General features: G+C 60.3%; 3 protein-coding genes across 6 annotated transcripts; 2 read left to right on the forward strand and 1 right to left on the reverse strand.

The window, feature by feature from the left end:
- Positions 1-1,877: 1,877 nt before the first annotated feature.
- FIZ1 (FLT3 interacting zinc finger 1) lies at positions 1,878-7,246 on the reverse strand. 3 transcript variants are annotated; one of them, XM_079907842.1, is made up of 3 exons: positions 6,891-7,246; positions 5,036-5,375; positions 1,878-4,074 (listed from the first exon to the last, which is right to left on the reverse strand). In XM_079907842.1, exons 1-3 carry the CDS (start codon positions 7,238-7,240, stop codon positions 2,875-2,877), a joined length of 1,890 nt encoding a protein of 629 aa, XP_079763968.1. In that variant the 5' UTR covers positions 7,241-7,246; the 3' UTR covers positions 1,878-2,874. The 3 variants fall into 3 exon arrangements, with proteins under 3 accessions (XP_079763968.1, XP_079763969.1, XP_079763970.1); XM_079907843.1 differs by lacking the exon at positions 6,891-7,246 and adding an exon at positions 5,977-6,598; XM_079907844.1 differs by lacking the exon at positions 6,891-7,246 and adding an exon at positions 5,875-6,598.
- On the forward strand, positions 4,463-10,631 carry ZNF524 (zinc finger protein 524). Of its 2 annotated transcripts, XM_079907846.1 has the most exons (3): positions 4,463-4,546; positions 5,958-6,064; positions 9,386-10,631. In XM_079907846.1, the coding sequence occupies exon 3, from the start codon at positions 9,425-9,427 to the stop codon at positions 10,208-10,210; it is 786 nt and encodes a 261-aa protein (XP_079763972.1). In that variant the 5' UTR covers positions 4,463-4,546; positions 5,958-6,064; positions 9,386-9,424; the 3' UTR covers positions 10,211-10,631. The 2 variants fall into 2 exon arrangements, with proteins under 2 accessions (XP_079763972.1, XP_079763971.1); XM_079907845.1 differs by lacking the exons at positions 4,463-4,546; positions 5,958-6,064 and adding an exon at positions 7,691-7,825.
- A 1,318-nt stretch (positions 10,632-11,949) lies between these two features.
- ZNF865 (zinc finger protein 865) lies at positions 11,950-21,788 on the forward strand. The gene is made up of 2 exons (XM_079907266.1): positions 11,950-12,157; positions 18,490-21,788. Exon 2 carries the CDS (start codon positions 18,516-18,518, stop codon positions 21,657-21,659), a length of 3,144 nt encoding a protein of 1,047 aa, XP_079763392.1. The 5' UTR covers positions 11,950-12,157; positions 18,490-18,515; the 3' UTR covers positions 21,660-21,788.
- Positions 21,789-21,812: the final 24 nt, after the last annotated feature.

The following is a 21,812-nucleotide window of genomic DNA, read 5'->3' on the forward strand; positions in this document are numbered from 1 at the left end:
GCTTTCTCCAGTTGCGGCGAGCGGGGGCTACTCTTTGTTGCGGTGCACAGGCTTCTCATTGCTGTGGCTTCTCTTGTCACGGAGCATGAGCTCTAGGTGCACGGGCTTCAGTAGTTGCAGCATGCGGGCTCAGTAGTTGCGGCGCACAGGCTCTAGAGCACAGGCTCAGTAGTTGTGGCGCACGGGCTTAATTGCTCCGCGGCATGTGGGATCTTCCCGGACTAGGGCTCGAACCCATGTCCCCTGCATTGGCAGGCGGAGTCTTAACCACTGCGCCACCAGGGAAGTCCCGGCATTAGGATTTCGACATATGAATTTGGGGTGACACAAACATTCAGCCCAAACCAATGGACATTTGAGTTGTTCTGAGTTCAGGGCTGTACATTTTGCTGCTGTGAATGTTCTTATATGAGTCTCCTGGTGCAGGTGAACATGAGTTTCTCTAGGATTCGTGCCTATCTTTGTCATATGGACATCTTCAGCCTTATTAGAGCATGCCAATCTCCCAAGCGTCTCAAATTTAAGAAGCTCAAGATGGAACTCCTGACCCCTCTAGCCTCCACCCGAACTTGTTCTCTCTTCGTTTTCTGGTCTTAATACAAAGCAGCACCTCGCAACCAGTTCCCTGCCCCGCCCCCATTCCTCCCTTTCCATTACGCAGGCGCACACACAACACACGCTCTCACATTCCACCTCCAGAATTCATCTTGGGCTCACCTAGTTCTGTCCATCCCTCTGCTCCAGGTCCCCACACCCCTCTCCTGGTGGACTGCAGTAGCCTCTGCTGCATTCACTCTGCCCCCTCCAGTCCCTTTTCCACTCAGCAGACAGAGGGACCCTTGGAAAGTAAAAGAGTGGTCACATCCCTTCACACTTACAGTCTTGCTTGCCATTGCCCACAAAGCACAGTAAAATGCCCATCTTGGCCCACCTGGGTCTGTGTACCCTGACCCCTGCTTACCTCTCCACCTCATCTCACCCCTCCCTCCCCTCCTGGGCTCATCTAGGTGTCCACCTGGCCGGCCCCTCCTCGACCTTCTGGTCTCAAATCAAATGCGACCTCTGCAGAGAAGCACACCCCCCCAACCTCCTCCCTGCTGGACCACCCCACCTAAGGTGGCACAGCCCAGCCACTCGTTTTCTTTTTTTTTTTTTTTTTTTTTGTGGTACGCGGCCCTCTCACTGTTGTGGCCTCTCCCATTGTGGAGCACAGGCTCTGGACGCACAGGCTCAGCGGCCATGGCTCACGGGCCCAGCCGCTCCGCGGCATGTGGGATCTTCCCGGACCGGGGCACAAACCCGTGTCCCCTGCATTGGCAGGCAGACTTTCTACCACTGTGCCACCAGGGAAGCCCCACTCGTTTTCTTAAAGAGTTATTTTGTTCACTGTTGGATCCCCAGAGGGGGTGACAGCACCTGGCACTCGGTACCGGAATGTAATCTAGCCCGTAGGAGATAATCTGAGGGGCCCGCCCATCCTTAGATGGGCGGATCCTAATCTAGGGGAAGGATCTAGCGGCTAAGGTACAAATTTGGTTGCCTGGGAGACAGAGTCTAAGGGGCGGGGCCTCGTCCTAGGGGTAGGACGTCTGTAAAGAGTTTGGTTTTCAGGGGGCGTGTCCTATGGGACTGAAGGTTTCTAGGGGGCATATCCGTCCGTTGGAGGTGGATTTTGTAGTTAAGATGCAGGGTTTCACTTAGATGAGATCTAAACCATCTCTGATATTAAAAGGGTCATGCACCGTCTAAAGGACTCGAAGTTTCTCAGGTGGAAGGAAAGATCTGCCTCTATTTAGGAGGCCTGTCCTGAATCAGAGGGGGAGGAATCCCCACCTACCTAAAGCCAAGGATCAGAAAATGAGACGGCGGTGGCTGACAGGACGAGGTTTATTGGGGTCCAGGAGACACTGGGGAGTGGGATGGGGGCAAGGTCGAGGCTCACAGGGGGAAACCCCCTAGCCAAATCCCCCTTCCCCTTGGGGTTGGGAAGAACACAGAGACAAACTGACAGACATGGAGAGAAAGACCGACAGGTGCTACAGCAGAGTGGGAGGGATACCCCTATGTCCCCCACCTCCCACTCATGAGTTCACATAATGCGGAATGACGTGGACCTGCCCACACGCTAGAGGAAGGGGAGGAGTGCCTGCCGTATGCATTCTAAGGAGGGTGGGGCGCAGGTGGCAACCTGGAGCAGCCCATTCCAGTGGACAGGGCGTGGGGGTATGTGTATCTGGATCAGTCCATCCTACTGGGCGCAGGGATTTTGAACCAGGCTATTCTAGTTTTTTGGGGTGGGGGAGATCATTAGGGTCGATCCATTCCTTAGTAGGGGAGGGAGACCTAATTGGGGAAGGGGTTGAGGGCAGGGGGCAACTACCCTGGTCCTCTTTCCGCATAGGGAATAAAGTCGGGGGAGGGGAGAGGCAGATTCCGGCTATATCCTTTATCTGGGGGCACCAGTGACTCTGGTGGGTGGCATTGGGAGGGGAGCCAGGGAAATCCGGGGACATGGCTCCCCCCCATTCTCCGGATCAAGGTGGTCGGAATGATGGCTCTTAGGGAGAGGGCCAGTCTTCCCTTGGGGGAGGGGTGCCCATCTTTTATTATTTGGGCCCGCAAGATGAGAAGTACTTGTGGAGACCCATTTCTCCCGCAGCTTAGGAGCCTGTTGATTTGGGGGTGCTCAGCACGCATTCCAGGGGCCTGGAGCTGAGGAATCTCTCCGTTTATTCGCTGCCCCCCAGCTCAGGGGCCCGTGTCTGGGTCTGGAGGGCCGGGGCCTCCCTCGTGGTCCCTAGGTCCCTTGGCCCGGGCCCTGAGTCCAGCCCTCGGGAGGGGTGGTCTAGCGGAGGGGCGCACGGCCTGGCCACGTCAGTCCATGCCCCGGTGCAGCTTCAGGTGCCTGGAGAGGTTGCTGAGCGTGATGAAGCCCTTGCCGCAGATGTGGCAGGGGAAGGGCCGCTCGGTGCCGTGCAGCAGCCGGTGGCGCTTGAGGTAGCACTCGTGGCGGAAGAACTTGCCGCACTCCAGGCACGGGAACGGCTTCTCGCCCGTGTGCACCAGCACGTGCCGCTCCAGGTCCCGCGGCGAGCGGAACAGCTTCTCGCACTCGGAGCAGCCGAAGATCTTCTTGCTGCGGCCCGAGCCGGACGCAGGCTCCCCAGACGCGGGCTCCCTCTCCGGGGCGGGCGCCGCCGCCTCCTCCGCACCGCCGCCCTCGCCGTGGCTGGCGCGCCGGTGCTCCTCCAGGGCCGCCAGGGCCGCGTAGAGGGCCCCGCAGTGGCCGCAGCCGTAGGTCGCGGGGCGCGAGTGCGCCTCCAGGTGGCTGGCCAGCGCCGCCGCCGACGCGAAGAAGGTCCCGCAGTCGCACTGGTAGAGGGTGTCTTCCGACGGCTCGGCCGCGGCCGCGGGCGCAGGGGCCTCCCCGCCGCTCTCGGGGAGCAGGCCCCCCAGCTCGGGCACGCCGCCCCCGGCGCGGCCCAGGAGCAGCCTGCCGTCCCAGGCCGGCTGAGCCTCGCCCGCCTCCGCAGCGCCGCCCTCGCCGGCCGTCTCGGGCACGGCGCCAGCCCCGGAGACCCAGGCCTGCGCGGGGGGCGCGCCCGGTCCCTGCAGGTCGTGGGTCAGCTTGTGCCTCTCCAGCAGCGCGGGGGCGTTGAAGTCGCGCTCACAGCGCGGACACTTGAAGGGCTTCACGTCGGTGTGCGCAGCCCAGTGGGCTGCCAGCTCGCGGCCCTGGTCGAAGCGCCGCGCGCAGGCACCGCACGCGAACGGGGGCAGTGAGGCCGCCGCCGCGGCCGCCGCCTCCGCCAGCCCCCAGCTCCCCGGGCCCGCGCCTGCCCCCTCTGGGCCCTCTCCGCCGCCAGCCCCCGCGCCCCCGCACACCGAGCAGGGCCCCACGTTGCAGCAGACCGAGCAGGGAACGCTCAGGGCGGGCAGGCCTGGGCCGGGCTGCAGGGGGGACGGGAGCACCCCACGGTGCTGGCGCTTGAGGTGGCGGCCCAGGCTGGAGCGCGAGGAGAAGCGGAGCTCGCAGACTAGGCAGCAGTAGGGCTTCTCGCCAGTGTGGACGACCTGGGAGGGCAGGAGGAAGAGCCCAGCGTCAGGGCTGAGGGTCTAGCCCGCGGGGCAGATTCTTGGCCTCCCAGAGAGATGCGGAGGAAGCTCCCTGCCAGGTCCACAGGGCCAAGATCTAGCTTCAACCCTCTCATTCTTGTTCTCTGCTTCCGGCCACGTTAGCATGCTTTTGGCCCCTCCAGCCTCAGGATCCTTGCACTTGTTGTTCCCTTTGCCTGGAATGCTGTTCCATGGTGGATTCCTGCTCTTCCTTCAGGCCTCAGCTCAAATATCACCTTGCCCTGACCTCCCCCTCCCCCACCGTGTGGTAGCCCATAGCTCTCCCCTCTTTACTCCTACATATCAGATGGTTATTATTGCCGTTGTTTTAACTTCCTTCCCAACGCTTCTCCTTTCCCAGATCATCCTTGCCTGTGTATCTGCTTTCTTGCTGATTGTCTACCTGGCTATGGACCACTCGCAATGGAATGTAAGTTCTCCGAAGGCGTGGACTTTATTGATTTCACCTTGGTATCCCAGGTGTTGGGAGCAGGGAAAACATTCAATAGGTAATTGCTGAGTAAAGGAATTAAGTACATACGTGGTAAGTCTATGTTTAAAAATAGTAACGGAATGATGAGCACAAAGTTGCAGACGCTGGCATATGAGAAGGGGCATGGGAGAGGGGAGGTGCATAGAGGTGGGGCAAATTTACTATGTTGGATTGGGTGGAGCCTGAAATAGAAACAACTCATGCTTTGACTGGTCAGGGTGCTTCGATGAAGAGGGAAGGAGGGAGGGAGGGAGATAGAAATTTTCTTAGGGGCCAGCTGTCTGTTGCCCATAGTGGGTCCCCGGGGCTCCAAGGGCGAGTCCAGCCCAGGGTGGCCAGCTGTCTGTTGCCCATAGTGGGTCCCCGGGGCTCCAAGGGCGAGTCCAGCCCAGGGAGGCCAGCTTGGGGCCGGCCTGCAGGACTCACCTGGTGGTGCAGCAGGCCGGTGGAGTCTCGGAACCCCTTGGGGCAGGCGGAGCAGCGGTAGGGCCGCTCGCCGGTGTGCGAGCGCAGGTGGTTGGCCAGGTTGAAGCTGTGCTTGAAGCCTTTGCCGCAGCGCGGACACGCGTGAGGTTTGAGCGCAGTGTGCCGAGCGAAGTGGCGCCGCAGGTCCGAGCGGTAGCGGAAGCTCTTGCCACACTCACTGCAGTGAAACGGGACGCGGGGGGCAACAGCGGGCGGAGCCGGGGCAGGGACCGGGGGCGCTGGCAGCGGGGCGTCATCCATGATGGCGTGGTGCGAGGGCAGTGGCGGGTGGGGGCTCTCTCTGGAGCGGGGAGACATGGAGTGGGGTGAGGGGGCCACGTCCCCATCAGCCTCCCCCTATCAGGCTCCTTGGACTCGCAGACCTGTGAGGCCCGGCCTACTACCTTATAAGCCACGCCCATCTACCCAAGCCACACCTACTGCTCTTTAAGCCCCTCCCACTCTCCTACAACCCCTTCCACCATTCATCTAGCTTCCTAATCACTTCCAAGTCACTTCTAAGCCACTGAATGCTTTTAAGCTCTCCCCTTCTTTGTGAATGAACTCCCGCCCCGCTCTAAGCCCCGCCGAGTGTGGTTAAACCCCGCCCACTCGTGTTCAGGTCCCGCCTACCCCTTCCAAAGTCTCCATGTTGTTCCTGAAGCCTCTTATATTCCTTGACAAGCCCCTTCCCCTCTGAAAGCCACTCCCACTCTTTTTTGAAGATGAAAGTCATCTTCAGATGAAGATTGACGACAATCTTAGCCAGTGACAGTATGAAAATTTGGGGCTAAGCGCACCTGAGTCAACCTTCCAGGGAGACCAGGCCTAGTCCTGGAACCTTGGATAAAGCCAACTGATTCTCTTTCCATCTGCAAAATAGGAATAATGGGAGGACCTACCTCATGGAGTGGTGGTGAGGACTAAGCAAACTTGTGGCCATGCGTGCGGCGTGCTTACTGACGCCTGTGCACAGCAAAGACTCAACAGGTAAGCTGTTTTGATTACCACTATCTGCAAAGCTCCTCCGAGTTTCCTCTTGAAGTCCCCCATCTCTTCCTCACTAAGATCCGCCTCCTAAACCCCACTCAAGTTTTCCTTTAAACTCAGCCTTTAAGTAAACCCCTTCCTTTCCAAGACCACCTGCCACTCTACCTCTCTTGCCATCTCAGCCCTTCCTCGCTGACACCCTCCTCATCCTAAGTCATTTCACCTGCAATATAAAGACTTGCTATTTCCACTACGACGCCCCAAATTACACGCTTAAACCCCACCCCCTCACTATGTCCACCACTTCCTGAAAGCCACATCCCTAGACAAACTCCACCCCTTCTACTCTAAGCTCCTCCCACCTCCACACTGAACCCCTTTACCCCCCTCAGCCCCAATTAGGACCCTTCAACCTAGGGCCCTCCTACCATTCTCACTGAGCCACGCCCCTTTGTCAAACCTCACCCCTTTGCCTAAGCTCCTCCCACTTTCTACCCACAGTCCCGCCCATTTCCACTCTAAACCACGCCCACCCATTGCTCCGCCCCAGCCACCACTAAGCCCCGCCTCCTCCCCACCCAGTCGCCCGCGGGACTGAGCCCCCCTCCCCAGTCAGCTCGAGGACCCAGGCCCCTAGAGTCGGCCTTTTGTACCCCTCCCCCCTGTCCCTAAAAGGTGCGGTCCCGGGCGCCCGGGGCGGGGGCAGGTCAGGCTAGACCCGCAGTCGGGCGAGTCCACCTTGCTCGTACGGAGCGGGGGTTCTGGAGCCCTGAGGCGGCCCCGGGAGGCCGGGAAAGTCAGTCGGCTTTCCTCTTTAATTACTTACACCTCCCTCTGGGCGCCGACATTTTGGGCAGCGGGGGTAGCGTCACTTCCACCCGGGGGGCCCCTCGACTTCCGCCTCGGCTCCCTTCTCCCCCGCACTCCCCCTTTCTCCCGCCTTCTTGGCTTCCCTCCTCCCCGCCGCCCTCCCTTCTCTCTCTTTCCCGTCCCTTTCCCAGCTACTGGAGGTTCGAGAAGCCAGGGTGGCGCCATCTTGGGTGAGGGCATGGAGAAGGGGCGGGGTTTAGGGTGGCCCCCGGCGCCATACAGACTAAGGGCAAAAAGCTCAGCGCGCGCGGCCTCCTCCCTGCGGTATCGACGCTGGCGGGTGTTAACATAGATGAGGGCTGACATGATTCCCTTTTCGCAGCCTCAGGCTCCTCCTGGGTAGGATGTAGAGTTGCATCAGGAGAAGAGAGAAATCGAAGTTCGCTGATCTGCGATACAGATAGGAGGATAGAGCAGGCTCCATCTTGTGCTTAGGCTTCCCGTGGGCTTTGAAGCTAATCAGGCGCCATGTTAATTACGGGAATGAGGGGCCATTTTCCCGCTCTTTATCCTTTCGGTACCTTTCTTTGATTGGGTCACCCGGCTGGGTGCTTTGTGGGAGGAAAGACATTTCTATGTGTTTGGGATGTGTTGGTGGGGTAATTTCCCGTTCGGGGCTAGCGAGGGCGACGGGTGCGCAGGCGCGGCTTGCCGACGGGGATATGACCGGCTCTTAGGACCCAGCGGGTCCCCTTTGTTCCCCGCGGGCGCGGGCCCGACGGGGAGGGGGAGGGGAGGGAGGGGCCGACCGGCATCCGCTCCGAGGGGCGGGGCAGTCCCGCGCGCGCGCGCCGCCGAGGGGCAGGGCCCCCTCGCCCCCGCCCTTTCCCACGCGCCGGCCCCGCGCCCCCGCGCGCGCACACTCGCGAGTCCAGGCGACATGCAAATGAGGTACCCGAGAGGCGGGGGGCCCGGGTGGGGGGAGAGGAGCGGAGGGAGGGGAGGCCCGGGGCCGCGCGCTCCTGGAGCGCGCCCCCCACCTGCTTCTGCTCTTGCGCTCGCTGAAGCGCGCGCGCCGACCTCGCGCCCCGCGGAGCCGGCCCGCCTGGGCGCGCGCGCGCAGACCCCCTTCCTGGCGGCCCTCGCCGTCCGCGGCCCGGCGCCGTTCATTGGCCGCCGCCCCCGCAGGGCCCGCCCCGCGCGGTCGGTGCTCACGGGCGCGCGCCTGCACCGGGGTGGAGGAGGGCGGGGGTCAGGGGCACCGTTCCAGAGACCCGTGTTCTAGTCCAAGCAACCCCAACCGAGCGAGCCGTGTGATCATGGAAAAGTGGCTGCCGTTCTCTGGACCTTAATCTGTGTGCTTGTTCCAGTGGGGTGCAGTGGCACCTGTAACCCCTAATCCTAACTGCACCTGTGCTCTCCTCCCCCTCCACTTTATTACTCCCCAGTCCCATGGTGGTGTTGGTGATGGTAGTTCATTTGGTGCTTACTATATATATGCCGACCAACAACCCTGCTGTATCCATTTTACAGAGGTGGAAACTGGCTCAGATAGGCAAAGCCACTTGTTAATGAACGGTAGAGCTGGATTCAAGCGCAGGACTAAGGGACCTGTGATGTCCCTTGGGTCCATTACTTCCCACTCCCTGGGCCGTTGGGGTCCATGAGATTAAGTCTTGGCCCTGCCACGTACCGCCAGAGGGAGCTGGGGCAACTGATTTCACTTTCCTGTGCCTTGGTTTCCCCATTTGCAAAATGGGCGTGATATACCCTTATTCAGAGAGTTGGTGTGAGGCTTAGCTGCTCACCGTGATAATAAGAGCTAGTATCTCCTAAGCACTTCCGTGTACTGAGCACTTTATGTGCGAGTAGGTGGAAGTATTCATCCTGTTTTGCAAAAGGCTTAGCTGACGCTCAGAGAGGTGAGCACCTTGCCCAAGGGCACTACACAGAGAGTAAGTAACAGACTCAGGAATCGAACCCAGAACCTCTGGCTCCAGAGCCCACACCCTTTAACAGCTCTGATATATGTCCACATCCACAACTTAGGGGCAAACATCACCTGGGACCAATCCCTTTCTTCTTCCAGTCCTGACCCCCCTTCTCTCCCTCTGTCACTTCTGTCAGAAGGAGGAACAAAAACATTTCTGAGGCCTCTGTAGCTCTTCTGTTTGATGGGTTCTCTGTTTTGAGGATCGAAATACTCGCCTGCACCCTCAGTTGGACTCTATCCTCCTTGGAAGATTTTTCTGTATTTTGGCTCAAGTTGACCCTGAATGTCTAGGAGGGGTTAGGGAGGTCTGGGAGACACCTGTGGGGCTCAGGGCAGTGCCTGTTTACCAACTGGTACAGGATTATCTTACTATTTTACCCACTAGTGTGGTTTGTGCGTCCAAGTGAATGTTGGCCGCGCCCAGGTCGACAGACTCGGACCCAGGGATGGCGAGGATTTGGGGGACAAGGGCGCTCCATACCCTCCTGCACTGACGGCTACCCCTTCTCTCCTCTTAGCCCGGCTCCAGTGCCCAGACCCAAGCCCCCCACTGCTCAATGGACACGCCCAGCCCAGACCCGTGGCCTTCGCCTTTGCCCGGGGAAGAAGAGAAACCTCTGGCCTTACCTCCTTCTGTTCCCCGGGGCCGCCGAGGCCGACGTCCTGGGGGGGGCACCTCCTCGAATCGGACTCTTAAGGCCTCCCTTCCTCGCAAGCGGGGCCGCCCCCCCAAGTCGGGGCAGGAGCCCCCACTGGCACAGGGGGTGACAGCCCCGGTGGGCAGCGGCGGTGGCAGTGACCTCCTGTTGATCGATGATCAGGGTGTGCCCTACACAGTCTCTGAAGGGTCAGTAGCAGGCGGGCCTGAGAGCTCTGGCCCTAAGAAGGCCCCGCACTTCTGCCCGGTGTGCCTTCGGGCCTTCCCCTACCTCTCCGACCTGGAGCGCCACAGTATCTCACACTCAGAGCTGAAGCCGCACGAGTGCAAGGATTGCGGCAAGACCTTCAAGCGGTCCAGCCACCTGCGGCGGCACTGCAACATCCATGCCGGCCTTCGGCCCTTCCGCTGCCCGCTCTGCCCCCGCCGCTTCCGAGAGGCGGGCGAGCTGGCCCACCACCACCGCGTCCACTCCGGGGAGCGCCCCTACCAGTGCCCTGTCTGCCGGCTGCGCTTCACCGAGGCCAACACGCTCCGGCGCCATGCCAGGCGCAAGCACCCCGAGGCCATGGAGGCACCCCTGGGTCCTCGGGACCCAGGACCTGAACCACCGTGGGACGACGAGGGTATCCCGGCCACGGCAGGGGCCGATGAGGAGGAGCTGGAGGGGAAAGAGCTGGCTTGACCCCCACCCCCGGCCACTGCTCCCCAGGCCAGGTTTAGAGCTGGGCGCTCAGCTGGCACTGAACCTGGGCAGGGAAACTGGGACACATTCTTGTCTGGTAGTCTTCCTGTTGTGGGAGAAGGTCGAGGGTGAGGACGTCCACTTCCGGGTCCTGCAGCCTTCTGCCACCCTCCCTCGGACTGACAGGCCTGTGGAGGCAGGGGCTGTGGAAATAAATATCTGCCTACTGGCTTCCTGTGTGTGTTCCGTGATGATCCCAGGGCTGGCGCCCCTCTTCATCTCCCTTCAAATGTTCTTCCCCGCTGCACCACCCCCTTGTCATGTGCCTCGTTAGCTTGGCGCTAAAGACTGGCTTGGGGGAAGACTTTGACGCTTCTCCCATCTCCAGTGGACCTCAAAGCACTCCCTCTAAAGATCCACTCTTAACATTGAACCTTCTGTGCAAACGTGACTCTAGGTCCCCCGCCAACCCCCGGCGCCGTTCTAACCAGATTCACGGAAATTCTGCAGCCATCACTTTGGCCCATCTCTGTCCTGGCACTGTTTGCAGAGAAACACTGAGTTGAGGGTTGTGTGCGGGAGTAACCACTTTGGTAGGGCCGGAGGGGCGGGGCTAAGGACTCATGAGGCGGGGCTGAGGCTGAGGGGCGAGGCTTGTAGGGCAGTTAGGTGAGAACTGTGGGCAGGGCTGGCTGAGAGATGGCTTGGGGCTTAAGGAGGTGTAAGGGTTGACGGGCAGAAATTGAGAGCATTTAGAGAATGGATAGCGTTTATCTGAGGGGAGGGGTTTCAAGGGGAAACTGCAGGAGAGCAAGGTGTTAGGAGAGGTAGGACTTGAACTGTTAAGATGCTGAGCGGTGGGTATGACTGCTATGCAGGCCAAGGGGAGAAAAGGGGGTACCTAAGAGGAGTAACGAAGGAAAGCCCCTGAGGGAGGGGGCGCTTAGGAGGAAGAGCTGAATAGAATCGGGCTTAGCTGCTTGAGGTGGGGCCGAGTTAGGGGCGAGGTTTACAGAGAGTGTACGAGAGGGACCGTGTAAGGTGTGGTAAAGCTGTGGTTCGAAACTTCAGCCTGCATCAGAATCACCTGAAGGGTATTTTAAAACCCAGGTCCTTAGGCCCTACCCCCAGGGTCTCTGATTCAGGAAGTCAGAGGCAGGGGGATCTGAGAATTTACATTTCTAACAAATTCCCTGGTGATGCCAATGCTGCTGGTCTCCAAACCATACTTTGAGACCCACTGACTTCAGAGAACGCTTTGGAAGTTCGAGGCAGAATTAATTTAGCATGAAAGTCATGAGAGAGGTGGGACTTAAATGGTATGGACGGAAGGGGCGTGGCTTAGACGCAGGGGCGTGGTTCTGCCTAAGGAGCTCTGAGAGGAGGGGCTTATGAGGGAGAGCCGGAGTTCTAGAGATTAGGGGATTGGAGGCGGGGAAGAACAGGGTACACTTCACGGGGCTGGGTCGAGGAGGAAGGATTCTGAGACGACGGGTGGGGATTATTATAATTAACATCTGAAATAGGCGTGATTCGGGGATCGGGGCGGGGCTTAAATGTGAAATTTACATGAGGGGCGTGGCTTAACCGGATGTCCGGAGGATGTGGGCGGTCTCCTAAGAAGAGGCGGGCGCACAGGACGCAGGCGCACTATGCTCAGCTCGCCCACAGGAAGCGGCCGGGTCTTCCCCCGCCCGCTGTCTCGTGCCAACGCGCAGGCGCACTTCCCCTTCCCGGTCGCCGCCGCCGCCTCCTCTTTCCGCTGCTCCACGCCGGCGCCGCGGAGACGGGCGCGATTTCCGCTTCCGGGCGGGCGGGCAGGCGGGCGGCGCGGGGCTGCCGGGGAGGGGGAGGGGGCGGCACTTCCGGTCGGGCCCTCGGGTCTCCCCGGAGCGGCGGCGCCTCCTCCGCCTCCTCGGCTTCCTCCCGGCGGAGACCCCGGCGCCGGTGAGTGACGGGGCGCGTGGCCCGGGGTCCCGGGGGCAACGTGGGCGGGGGGCCCCGCCCTGGCCCGCCCTGGTCCCCAGAACGTTCCCATCACTGCTTCTCCCGCCGAGCCCGCGCCAGGGGCCCCCCAGTGACTGCTCCCCCAAAAGACTACTCCAGATATCTCCCCATTAATGCCCCCATGTAGGACAGCTGCCAGAGCGCCCTCATTCGTGGCGATGCCCCCAACTGCTGCCAGGGCCCCCCACTGAGGCTTTCTCATAGGATCTCTTCTACATACCCCCCCTACCCCGTCATTGCTTCCTCCAGGACAGCCCCCAAAATGCCACCGGCATTGCCCGTCCACATGCAGGGCAGCTGCCCGTGAACCCTCCCTTTAGTATCCCCTGTAGGTTGCCTCCAAAGAGTGTGGCATTAGTGCTTTGCGGCAGATCTGTCTCCCATTATTTCTGTCTACACACAACAGCCCCCAAAGCTCCTAGTCAGCGCCCCCCCCCCCAAAGTGCCCCCTTCATTAGTGTAAAAATACTTTGCATTCTGGTCAGTGGCCAAGAATGCCTTCTTTCCTTCTCCAGTTCCCCCCCAGTAATTCCCCTTGAGAATAATCCTTTCAATCACCGACACCCCTCACGCGCCCCCCCCCATAAACAGCTCCGTCTAGAGTTGTGCTCTCACACCCACATCCTCTCCCCCTTTAGGTAGAAATAGCTGCCAGTTTAGCCCCAGGCTCCCATGAAACACTCTCACCCCACCCTCCTCCGGGTCAGCTCCTGTCTGCCGTGTTCCCACAGAGCAGTGCCCTATGTGATGCTGTCTTCCCCTGCCCCTGGCAGCTCTCATCCTGACCTTCCACTTCTCACTCCCTTCTCCTGGACTCCCTGAGGAAGACTCCCAGCTCCACTAGGGCATGACTTCTTTTTTCCCTAGACATTCATTCATTCGCTCTTTACAGAATGAATATTCACTGTTCTAGGTCTAGGACGTACATCCATGAAAGAGAGAGACACACACAGTTTTTGTTTTGTGGGTCTTTACAGTCTAGTTGAGGAGACAGATCAAAAGCAAGCAAACAAACAAGACCAATGCTGTTTTCTGGGTTTTCTGAGTCTTATGAGCTACTTCAGAGGTGAAACCTGAATTGGCAGAGGCAACTTCGCCATGTAAAGATGTGGGTGAACTGTTCCAGGCATCCAGGCAGAGGAAGAGCACGTGCAAAGGCCCTGAGGTGGCCGTGATCGTGATGATCAGAGGGGTGGTAGGGGAGGCCAGTGAGGTTGGAGCAGAGGAATTGAAGGGAAGAATGAGGGGAGAGAAGGTTTGAACTCATAGGGCCTTAGAAGTGAGGGCATTGTGATCAGTCACCTGGCCTTTGTCACCTCTACAGAGCCCAGAATGTTCTACATTTGTTCATTCTTTCCTTTGTTCAACAACTGTTTAATGAACACCTATACACACTGGGGATGCAGCAGAGAACAAAACAGACAAAATCCCCTGTCTTGGTGGAGTGTATATGCCAGTTCATGGGGCACAAAATTAAAAAGCAAACTACAAATGTTTGAAGAAAATACAGTAGGATAAGGGCATAGAGTTACAGGGGCTGTGGTGTCAGAGGGCATGGCAGGAAGGCCTCTTTCAAGAGATTCCTGTGATCCTCTTGTCACCCACCCCCAGAAAGCCACACACCAGAAAGTTACACCTGTGTGTAAACTCCTCTCTTGGACAGCTGTGGCCCACCAGGGGCTGCCTTACTGCTCCCCTCCCCCGAGAGTGAAATGGTTACAAGGATGAGCCCTGGATCCCACCAGCCGTCGTATCTCTGAGCAAACTATTCCCTATTTCCCAGGCTTCATTCATTCACTTATTTAACAAATACTTGAGACAGGCCCTGTTCTAGGTCCTGGGGATAGAGCAGTGAACAAAACAGGTACAAAATCTTGACTGCTTGGACCCCGCCTCCTAGAGTGGGAGCCCAACAGCAAGAAGACAGACAAACAGACCATATGGTTTGTCAGATCATGCTGACAGGAAAGGAGAGAAAGGAAGGAGGCTGGGGTGAGCAGGAATGTTGGTTTGAGTGACAGGTTACAGTGGTCTTGGAGCACCTCACTGAGAAGACAGCATCTGAGCAAAGACGTGGAGGAGGTGAGGGAGCGAGAGCCTTCCAGGCAGAAGCAACAGCCAGTGCAAAGGCCCTGGGGCAGGAATAGAGCTGGCACGTTGGTGGAGCAGCCAGGAAGCTGCTGGAGCTGTGGAGGTCATCTCTGACGCGCTTTAAGATGGTGTCACTGAGGGTTTTGAGTGGAGGAGTGACAGTGACATGGTTTGGCCTTAGTCCTCCTGTCTACTAAATGTGAACAGTAGTAATGCTTACCTCATGAGTCTGTTGTGAGGTCTGCTTGAGACAAGCCACATAAGACACCTAGTGCGGTGCTTGTTAGCATTCAGTAAATGCCAGTCGCTAGTCCTGGGGCTGAGTGCCAGGGAAGTGGATGGGGCAAAGTATCTTTCCAGTATAAGGTGGAGAGAGGGCTTTCCTTTATTTTGGAGAGAGAAATACGCGAAGACAGCATGGGAATTCCCTGGCGGTCCAGTGGTTAGGACTCCACTGCTGTGGGCCCGGGTTCGATCCCTGGCTGGAGCTAAGATCCCACAAGCCACGCAGTGCGTCCAAAAAAGGAAAGATAGGATGTTGTAAGGGTAACAGCGCGTACTCTGGAACCCCACTGCTTGCCTTCAACTCCTGGCCTTGCCACTTGTTAGTGGTATGACTTTAGGAGATTAATTGACCTCTCTGGCCTTCAGTCTCTTCCTCTGTAAAATGGGGTTAATAATCCTAACCATCTTCTAGGGTTATTGGGAAGATTCATTGAGTCGACACATGTAAAGGATCTAGGAGGGTACTGGACATGTAAAAAGCACTTGGTTCAGTGTTACATGTTACTATATGTTACTGCTATTGTTATTACAGACATAGAGTTTCATCACAAGGCAGCTTTGTTGTACCAGAATGGCCCACAGGTCCTGGCATCAGAGAGACCTGGAATCTAATACTTGCTTTCCCCTCCACTGGCCACATGACCTTAGGGAAATGACCCCCACTTCTCCTCAGTTTCCCTACGTATAAAATGGGTCCAGTAATGGTACAGCACTATTATGAGGCATCAAGGTGATGGTACATGTGAAACTGGTCAAACAATAAACACGAGTTGTCATGATTGTGATTGCAGTTGCTGTGGGACTCCGGCCCCTTGGGAGGGGTTCCCCCCATTGCACCACTCTGTGCATGAAATCCATGGCACGTCTCCCCTTAGAAAGATAGCAGTTTGAGGCTTGGGTCCCCTGAGAAAGGAAATGTCTCTCATTTACCATTGGAAATAGTTGTGAGCCTGAGCAGTTGTGTCCCCCAGTAACACCCACTGTGCCTCTCCCAGCAGCAGTCCTTCAGCATCTGCCCACCTGCCCTTGGGGCCCTCTTCGTAACCTCACTTCCACCAGAATTCATTCTCCTGGGAACACCCTGCCAATATTAGCTCCATCTCCACTAAATGTCCCCCTTCCTCCCTCAGGTAGTTCTGGTCAGCATAGTCTCATCCCGTCACTCATTCAACAAATATGTATCAGTAGACACTCACAGCTATAAATTTATCTCTGAGCACAGCTTTAGCTGCATCGCCTGTTTTGGTGTTTTGCTTTTCCATTTCTTGTTCATCTAATTTTCCTTGTGATTTCATTGTAGACCCCCTGGTGATTTGGGAGGGCGCTGTTTAATTCCCACATTTCAGCAAATATTTATCAAGTACCCACACTGTGCCAGGTGCTGTGCTAGGTGCTAGGGGCCCAGTGGTGAACAAGACAGGCCAAGTCTTCACTGTCTTAGGTGAGGAGGCCAGACAGTAAATACACAGCAAAGGAAATATATGCAATAAGTTGGTGGCAATGACTGTGGTGAAAAAAATGCAGCAGGATGAGGGGCTGGTGAGTGGTGGGGTTAGAGGTAGTCCCTCTCTTGGAGATAACATCTGAGCAGAGACCTGAAGGAGGCACGGGAGGGAGCCTTGAGGTCTGGGGAAGAATGTTCCAGGCAAGAGGGAACGGCCTCAGCACATCACTTCTCCATCTGTTCAGGATGGTAAATACCTCCCCCAGCCACTTGGCCCCTTCTATGAATGCCCCTCATAATGCAGAGAGCACCCACAAATGAGGCTCCTGTCCCCATAGTTCCACCCTCCCCTTCGTCCTCCTCAGGGAACAATCCTGTATGTGTGTGTGGTGGTGGTGGTGGTAGTGGTGGGGTCCAGCCACAAACTTGCTCTGTGACCTTGGCCAAGTCACTTGCCCTCTCTGTGCCTCTGTTTTGTCAAATGGGGATAACAACAGTCCCCGTGTCAGTCTCATAGAACTGTGATGGGGATTCAGTGAGTTAGTGTGCGTGACCTGCTTGGAAGGGTGCTGGCCTGTGGGAAATGCCCCAGCAGAGCTAGCTGTTAACATGTGCTCTGATGGAGGCGAGCCAGGGTGGGGCTTCCTTCCTGGGACCCCCTCCTCCCATGCCCCCACCGTAGCACCCTAACTGCTCCCCTACTCCCTGCACCCTTCCTCCATGTACTTTCTCTCTGTCCCCCAGCCCAGCCCAGTACCGTCTCCCAGACTCAGGTTCTGCCCACAGGCTTCCACAAGCACCCAGGCACTCCTCTGCTTCTTCCGGAGATCAGCTTAACTAGGGAAGTGTGAAGGCCATAGGATGTTGAGTCTCATCCAGGGACACCCAGAGCTGGAGGCTAAAAATACTGACCTCCGGGCAGGTGTGGAAGAGACACTCACCTTTCACCTGTCTGGGGAGACAGTCAGCCAGATGGATGGGGGTTGATGGGCCCTGGCGTTGGTAGACCCCACTGCCCCCCTGTGGTGGGCTGGGCGCAGAGCCAGCGAAGGGGGATGGCGGCCAAGAACCGTGGCAGACCTTGCGGGCCCTTCTCCCACTGGCCTTCCACCCGCTTAGTGGAGGCGTTGCCCGAAGTCCCTGGCGGGTCTGAGGCTCAGATCAGTCGCAGGAGACGAGGTTGGGGGGTGGGCAGGCAGGCATGGACAGCTGCAGCCTGCAGTGGGAAGTCCTGTAAAGGAGGTGCCCAGAGAGTAACTGCCACCCTGGACAGGGCAGGAACCCCGCCCCCCCCAGGGGCAAGGACAGGAACCCACACTCCCGGAGCATCTGCCGTCAGGCTCCTCCTAGGTGTGCGATGTCACTGAAGGTACAGATAGCTCCAGGAGCTGAATGAGCTCTGCCAATGGCTGTTTCCTTACCTCCTATTTCAGCCCCCTTAAGCCCCCCTGCCTTCTGGGGGTCACCGCCCCCTTGTAGAAGTGGAGAGGGTATGGGTCAGGAAGGAGACGGGACTTGAACCCAGGGCCAGGGCCCACGTGTTTCCTGCTGTGTCAGGCTGCCCAGCTGCGCTGCTGTGAGTTGTTCTCCCCAGGCAAGCAAAGTCTCTTTCCTACCTAGTAAGAATAGTAAAAGAATGCCCCCTCCCCACACTGGCTTCATTCCAGCTGTCCTCGTGTGTCCTGACTTTCTCTTTGTGCTCCTAGCAGTGGGAGTGATAACTAGAGTCCCATCCAGTGTGCCGGGAAGCACCCACCGACACACATAGCTTGCTGGGTCCTCACAGCAGCCCTGTGAGGTAGGGATGTGTAGGTGAGGAAATCCAGGCACAGAGAGGAGATGTCCTTGGTCACACAGCTGGAGAATGGCAGGGCTTAGGTTCAGATCTGGCATTCTGGCTCCAGAGGCCACCCTCTTAACCGCTCTGATGGAAACTTATCATTTGACAAAGGCAAAACCTGAGGGGATTGAGAGCAGGGGGCTGGGGATAGTGTGTGTGTGTTGGGGGTGAGGGGGCTACAGAGCAGAGGGCCTGGGCAGACCCAGAGTGGAGGCCTGAGAGAGTGCACAAGGGAGAGAGAGCAGAAGCCAGGGATGCTGGAAGAACTAGAATCTGAGGAGAGGAAGTGGGGGCCTGCAGGGTCTGCAGGGTGGATAGAGATGTGTGAGAAGCCTAGAAAAAAGGGGAGAGAGAGAAGGCATCCGAGAAACAGCAGGGAGACGAGGAGCGAAGAGGACTCAGAAAAGGGACAGGCCATGGGGGAGAGGTCAGTGGGGCCAGCGGAGCCAAGAGGAAGGCTGGCCTGTGGGGTGGAAGGACAGAGGGACGGGTGAGCAAGGCCGGACGAGGAGGGAGTGGATCTCGAGCCGGTGGGTGTGCGTCTTCCAGTGCCCGCAGCTGGGGGACCCCGCGCGAGGCCCTGCCTCCTCAGCCCCGTCCTCCTCTCTGCAGGGTCCCCCATCTCCCACCCGCCCAGGATGGAGGCCAACGCAGCGGGCAGCGGCGCCGGGGGCGGCGGGAGCAGCGGCCTAGGGGGCGAGGACGGGGTTCACTTCCAGAGCTACCCCTTCGACTTCCTGGAGTTCCTCAACCACCAGCGCTTTGAGCCCATGGAACTGTACGGGGAGCACGCCAAGGCAGTGGCGGCGCTGCCCTGCGCCCCCGGGCCCCCGCCGCAGCCGCCGCCCCAGCCGCCACCCCCGCAGTACGACTACCCGCCCCAGTCCACCTTCAAACCCAAGGCCGAGGTGCCCTCCTCATCCTCGTCGTCCTCGTCGTCCTCTTCGTCGTCGTCCTCCCAAGCCAAGAAGCCCGACCCGCCCCTGCCGCCCGCCTTCGGGGCGCCCCCTCCTCCGCTCTTCGATGCCGCCTTCCCGGCCCCGCAGTGGGGCATCGTCGACCTCTCGGGACACCAGCACCTGTTCGGGAACCTGAAGCGCGGAGGGCCGGCAACCGGGCCGGGGGCGACGCCGGGGCTAGCTGCCCCCACGGGGACGCCCGGGCCGCTCCCCGCGCCCTCGCAGACGCCGCCGGGCCCCACCGCGGGGGCGGCCTGCGATCCAGCCAAGGACGACAAGGGCTACTTCCGGAGGCTGAAGTACCTGATGGAGCGGCGCTTCCCCTGCGGCGTGTGCCAGAAGTCCTTCAAGCAGTCCTCGCACCTGGTCCAGCACATGCTGGTGCACTCGGGGGAGAGGCCATACGAGTGCGGCGTCTGCGGCCGCACCTACAACCACGTCTCCAGCCTCATCCGCCACCGCCGCTGCCACAAGGACGTGCCGCCGGCCGCGGGGGGCCCGCAGCAGCCAGGCGCCCCACTCCCACCGCTGGGCCTGCCCGCGCCCGCCGCCGCCGCCGCCCCCACCTCGGCGTCCTCCGGACCCCCGGCCACGCCCGCCGCCCCCGCCGACGGCAACGCGACCCCCGCCGCCCCTGCGGGTCTGGGGGTACCCCCTCCGGCGGCGGCGGCGACAGGGGGCGGCGACGGCCCGTTCGCCTGCACGCTCTGCTGGAAGGTGTTCAAGAAGCCCAGCCACCTGCACCAGCACCAGATCATCCACACGGGCGAGAAGCCCTTCTCGTGCTCCGTGTGCAGCAAGAGCTTCAACCGCAGGGAGAGCCTCAAGCGGCACGTGAAGACGCACTCCGCCGACCTGCTGCGCCTGCCCTGCGGCATCTGCGGGAAGGCCTTCCGCGACGCTGCTTACCTGCTCAAGCACCAGGCGGCCCACGCGGGCGCGGGCGCGGCGGGGCCGAGGCCCGTGTACCCCTGCGACCTGTGCGGCAAGTCCTACTCGGCGCCCCAGAGCCTGCTGCGGCACAAGGCTGCCCACGCCCCGCCCGCGGCCCCCGACGCGCCCAAGGACGCGACGGCCTCTGTCCCGCAGCCCCCGCCCACCTTCCCCTCGGGACCCTACCTCCTACCCCCCGACCCCCCGGCCACAGACAGCGAGAAGGCGGCGGCGGCCGCGGCGGCGGTGGTGTACGGCGCCGTGCCCGTCCCGCTCCTGGGCGCTCACCCGCTGCTGCTCGGCGGGGCCGGTACCAGCGGGGCTGGAGCCTCGGGCGCCAGCGTCCCCGGCAAGACGTTCTGCTGCGGCATCTGCGGGCGCGGCTTCGGGCGCCGCGAGACGCTGAAGCGCCACGAGCGCATCCACACGGGCGAGAAGCCACACCAGTGCCCGGTGTGCGGGAAGCGCTTCCGCGAGTCCTTCCACTTGAGCAAGCACCACGTGGTGCACACCCGCGAGCGGCCCTACAAGTGCGAGCTGTGCGGCAAGGTCTTCGGCTACCCGCAGAGCCTCACCCGCCACCGCCAGGTGCACCGGCTCCAGCTGCCCTGCGCCCTGGCCGGGGCCGCTGGCCTCCCCGCCAGCCAGGGCGCGACGGGGTCCTGTGGCCCGGGCGCTTCGGCCACGTCCGGGGGCGCCGCCGATGGACTGAGCTATGCCTGCTCGGACTGCGGCGAGCACTTCCCGGACCTCTTCCACGTCATGAGCCACAAGGAGGCGCACATGGCGGAGAAGCCGTACGGCTGCGACGCCTGCGGCAAGACGTTCGGCTTCATTGAGAACCTTATGTGGCACAAGCTGGTCCACCAGGCTGCTCCCGAGCGCCTGCTCCCGCCCGCGCCCGGCGGCCCCCAGCCCTCGGATGGCTCCAGCAGCACCGATGCGGCCAACGTGCTGGACAACGGGCTGGCCGGGGAGGTGGGGGCGGCCGTGGCGGCGCTGGCAGGGGTGTCTGGGGGTGACGATGCGAGTGGGGCGGCGGTGGCCGGGGGCGGCGGGGCTGCTGGTGCGGGCCCCGAGCGCTTCAGTTGTGCCACGTGCGGCCAGAGCTTCAAGCACTTCCTGGGCCTCGTGACTCACAAGTACGTGCACCTGGTGCGGCGGACCCTGGGCTGCGGCCTCTGCGGCCAGAGCTTCGCGGGTGCCTACGACCTGCTCCTGCATCGCCGCAGCCACCGGCAGAAGCGGGGCTTCCGCTGCCCGGTGTGCGGCAAGCGCTTCTGGGAGGCGGCCCTGCTGATGCGCCACCAGCGCTGCCACACGGAGCAACGGCCCTACCGGTGCGGCGTGTGTGGCCGAGGCTTCCTGCGCTCCTGGTACCTGCGGCAGCACCGCGTGGTGCATACGGGCGAGCGGGCCTTCAAGTGCGGCGTGTGCGCCAAGCGCTTCGCGCAGTCGTCCAGCCTGGCGGAGCATCGGCGGCTGCACGCGGTGGCCCGGCCCCAGCGCTGCGGCGCCTGCGGCAAGACCTTCCGCTACCGCTCCAACCTGCTGGAGCACCAGCGGCTGCACCTTGGCGAGCGCGCCTACCGCTGCGAGCACTGCGGCAAGGGCTTCTTCTACCTGAGCTCCGTGCTGCGCCACCAGCGCGCACACGAGCCGCCGCGGCCCGAGCTCCGCTGTCCCGCCTGCCTCAAGGCCTTCAAGGATCCTGGCTACTTCCGTAAGCACCTGGCGGCTCACCAGGGCGGCCGGCCCTTCCGCTGCTCCTCCTGCGGTGAGGGTTTCGCCAACACCTATGGCCTCAAGAAACACCGCCTGGCCCACAAGGCCGAGGGCCTCGGGGGGCCTGGAGCAGGGACGGGCACCTTGCCCGGGAAGGATGCCTGACCAGGGCGGGGGGGGGTGCTTCCCATCTGCCACTCCAATCAGGTGTCCTTTTCCGGACTCGCCCCTTCGGGAGGCTGATCGGACTCCTTCCCCTCCTCTCTTTGTCCCATCCATCCTTCGGAACTTCAGACAGACTAGCCTCCTTCAAGGCCC

This window comes from Stenella coeruleoalba, assembly GCF_951394435.1.
Source record: "Stenella coeruleoalba genome assembly, chromosome: 20".
In the NCBI taxonomy this organism is placed as follows: domain Eukaryota; kingdom Metazoa; phylum Chordata; class Mammalia; order Artiodactyla; family Delphinidae; genus Stenella; species Stenella coeruleoalba.

Excerpts from the sequence above, each read along its gene's own strand:
- FIZ1 (XM_079907842.1), bottom strand. The coding sequence starts at position 7,240 with ATGTCAGCCCTCATCTATGTTAACACCCGCCAGCGTCGATACCGCAGG. Across the intron at positions 5,376-6,890 it reads GTCGGCGCCCAGAGGGAGGT|AGAGAGCCCCCACCCGCCAC; the intron begins GTAAGTAATTAA and ends TCCCCGCTCCAG. Across the intron at positions 4,075-5,035 it reads CCGGCCTGCTGCACCACCAG|GTCGTCCACACTGGCGAGAA; the intron begins GTGAGTCCTGCA and ends CTGCCCTCCCAG.
- ZNF524 (XM_079907846.1), top strand. The coding sequence starts at position 9,425 with ATGGACACGCCCAGCCCAGACCCGTGGCCTTCGCCTTTGCCCGGGGAA.
- ZNF865 (XM_079907266.1), top strand. The coding sequence starts at position 18,516 with ATGGAGGCCAACGCAGCGGGCAGCGGCGCCGGGGGCGGCGGGAGCAGC.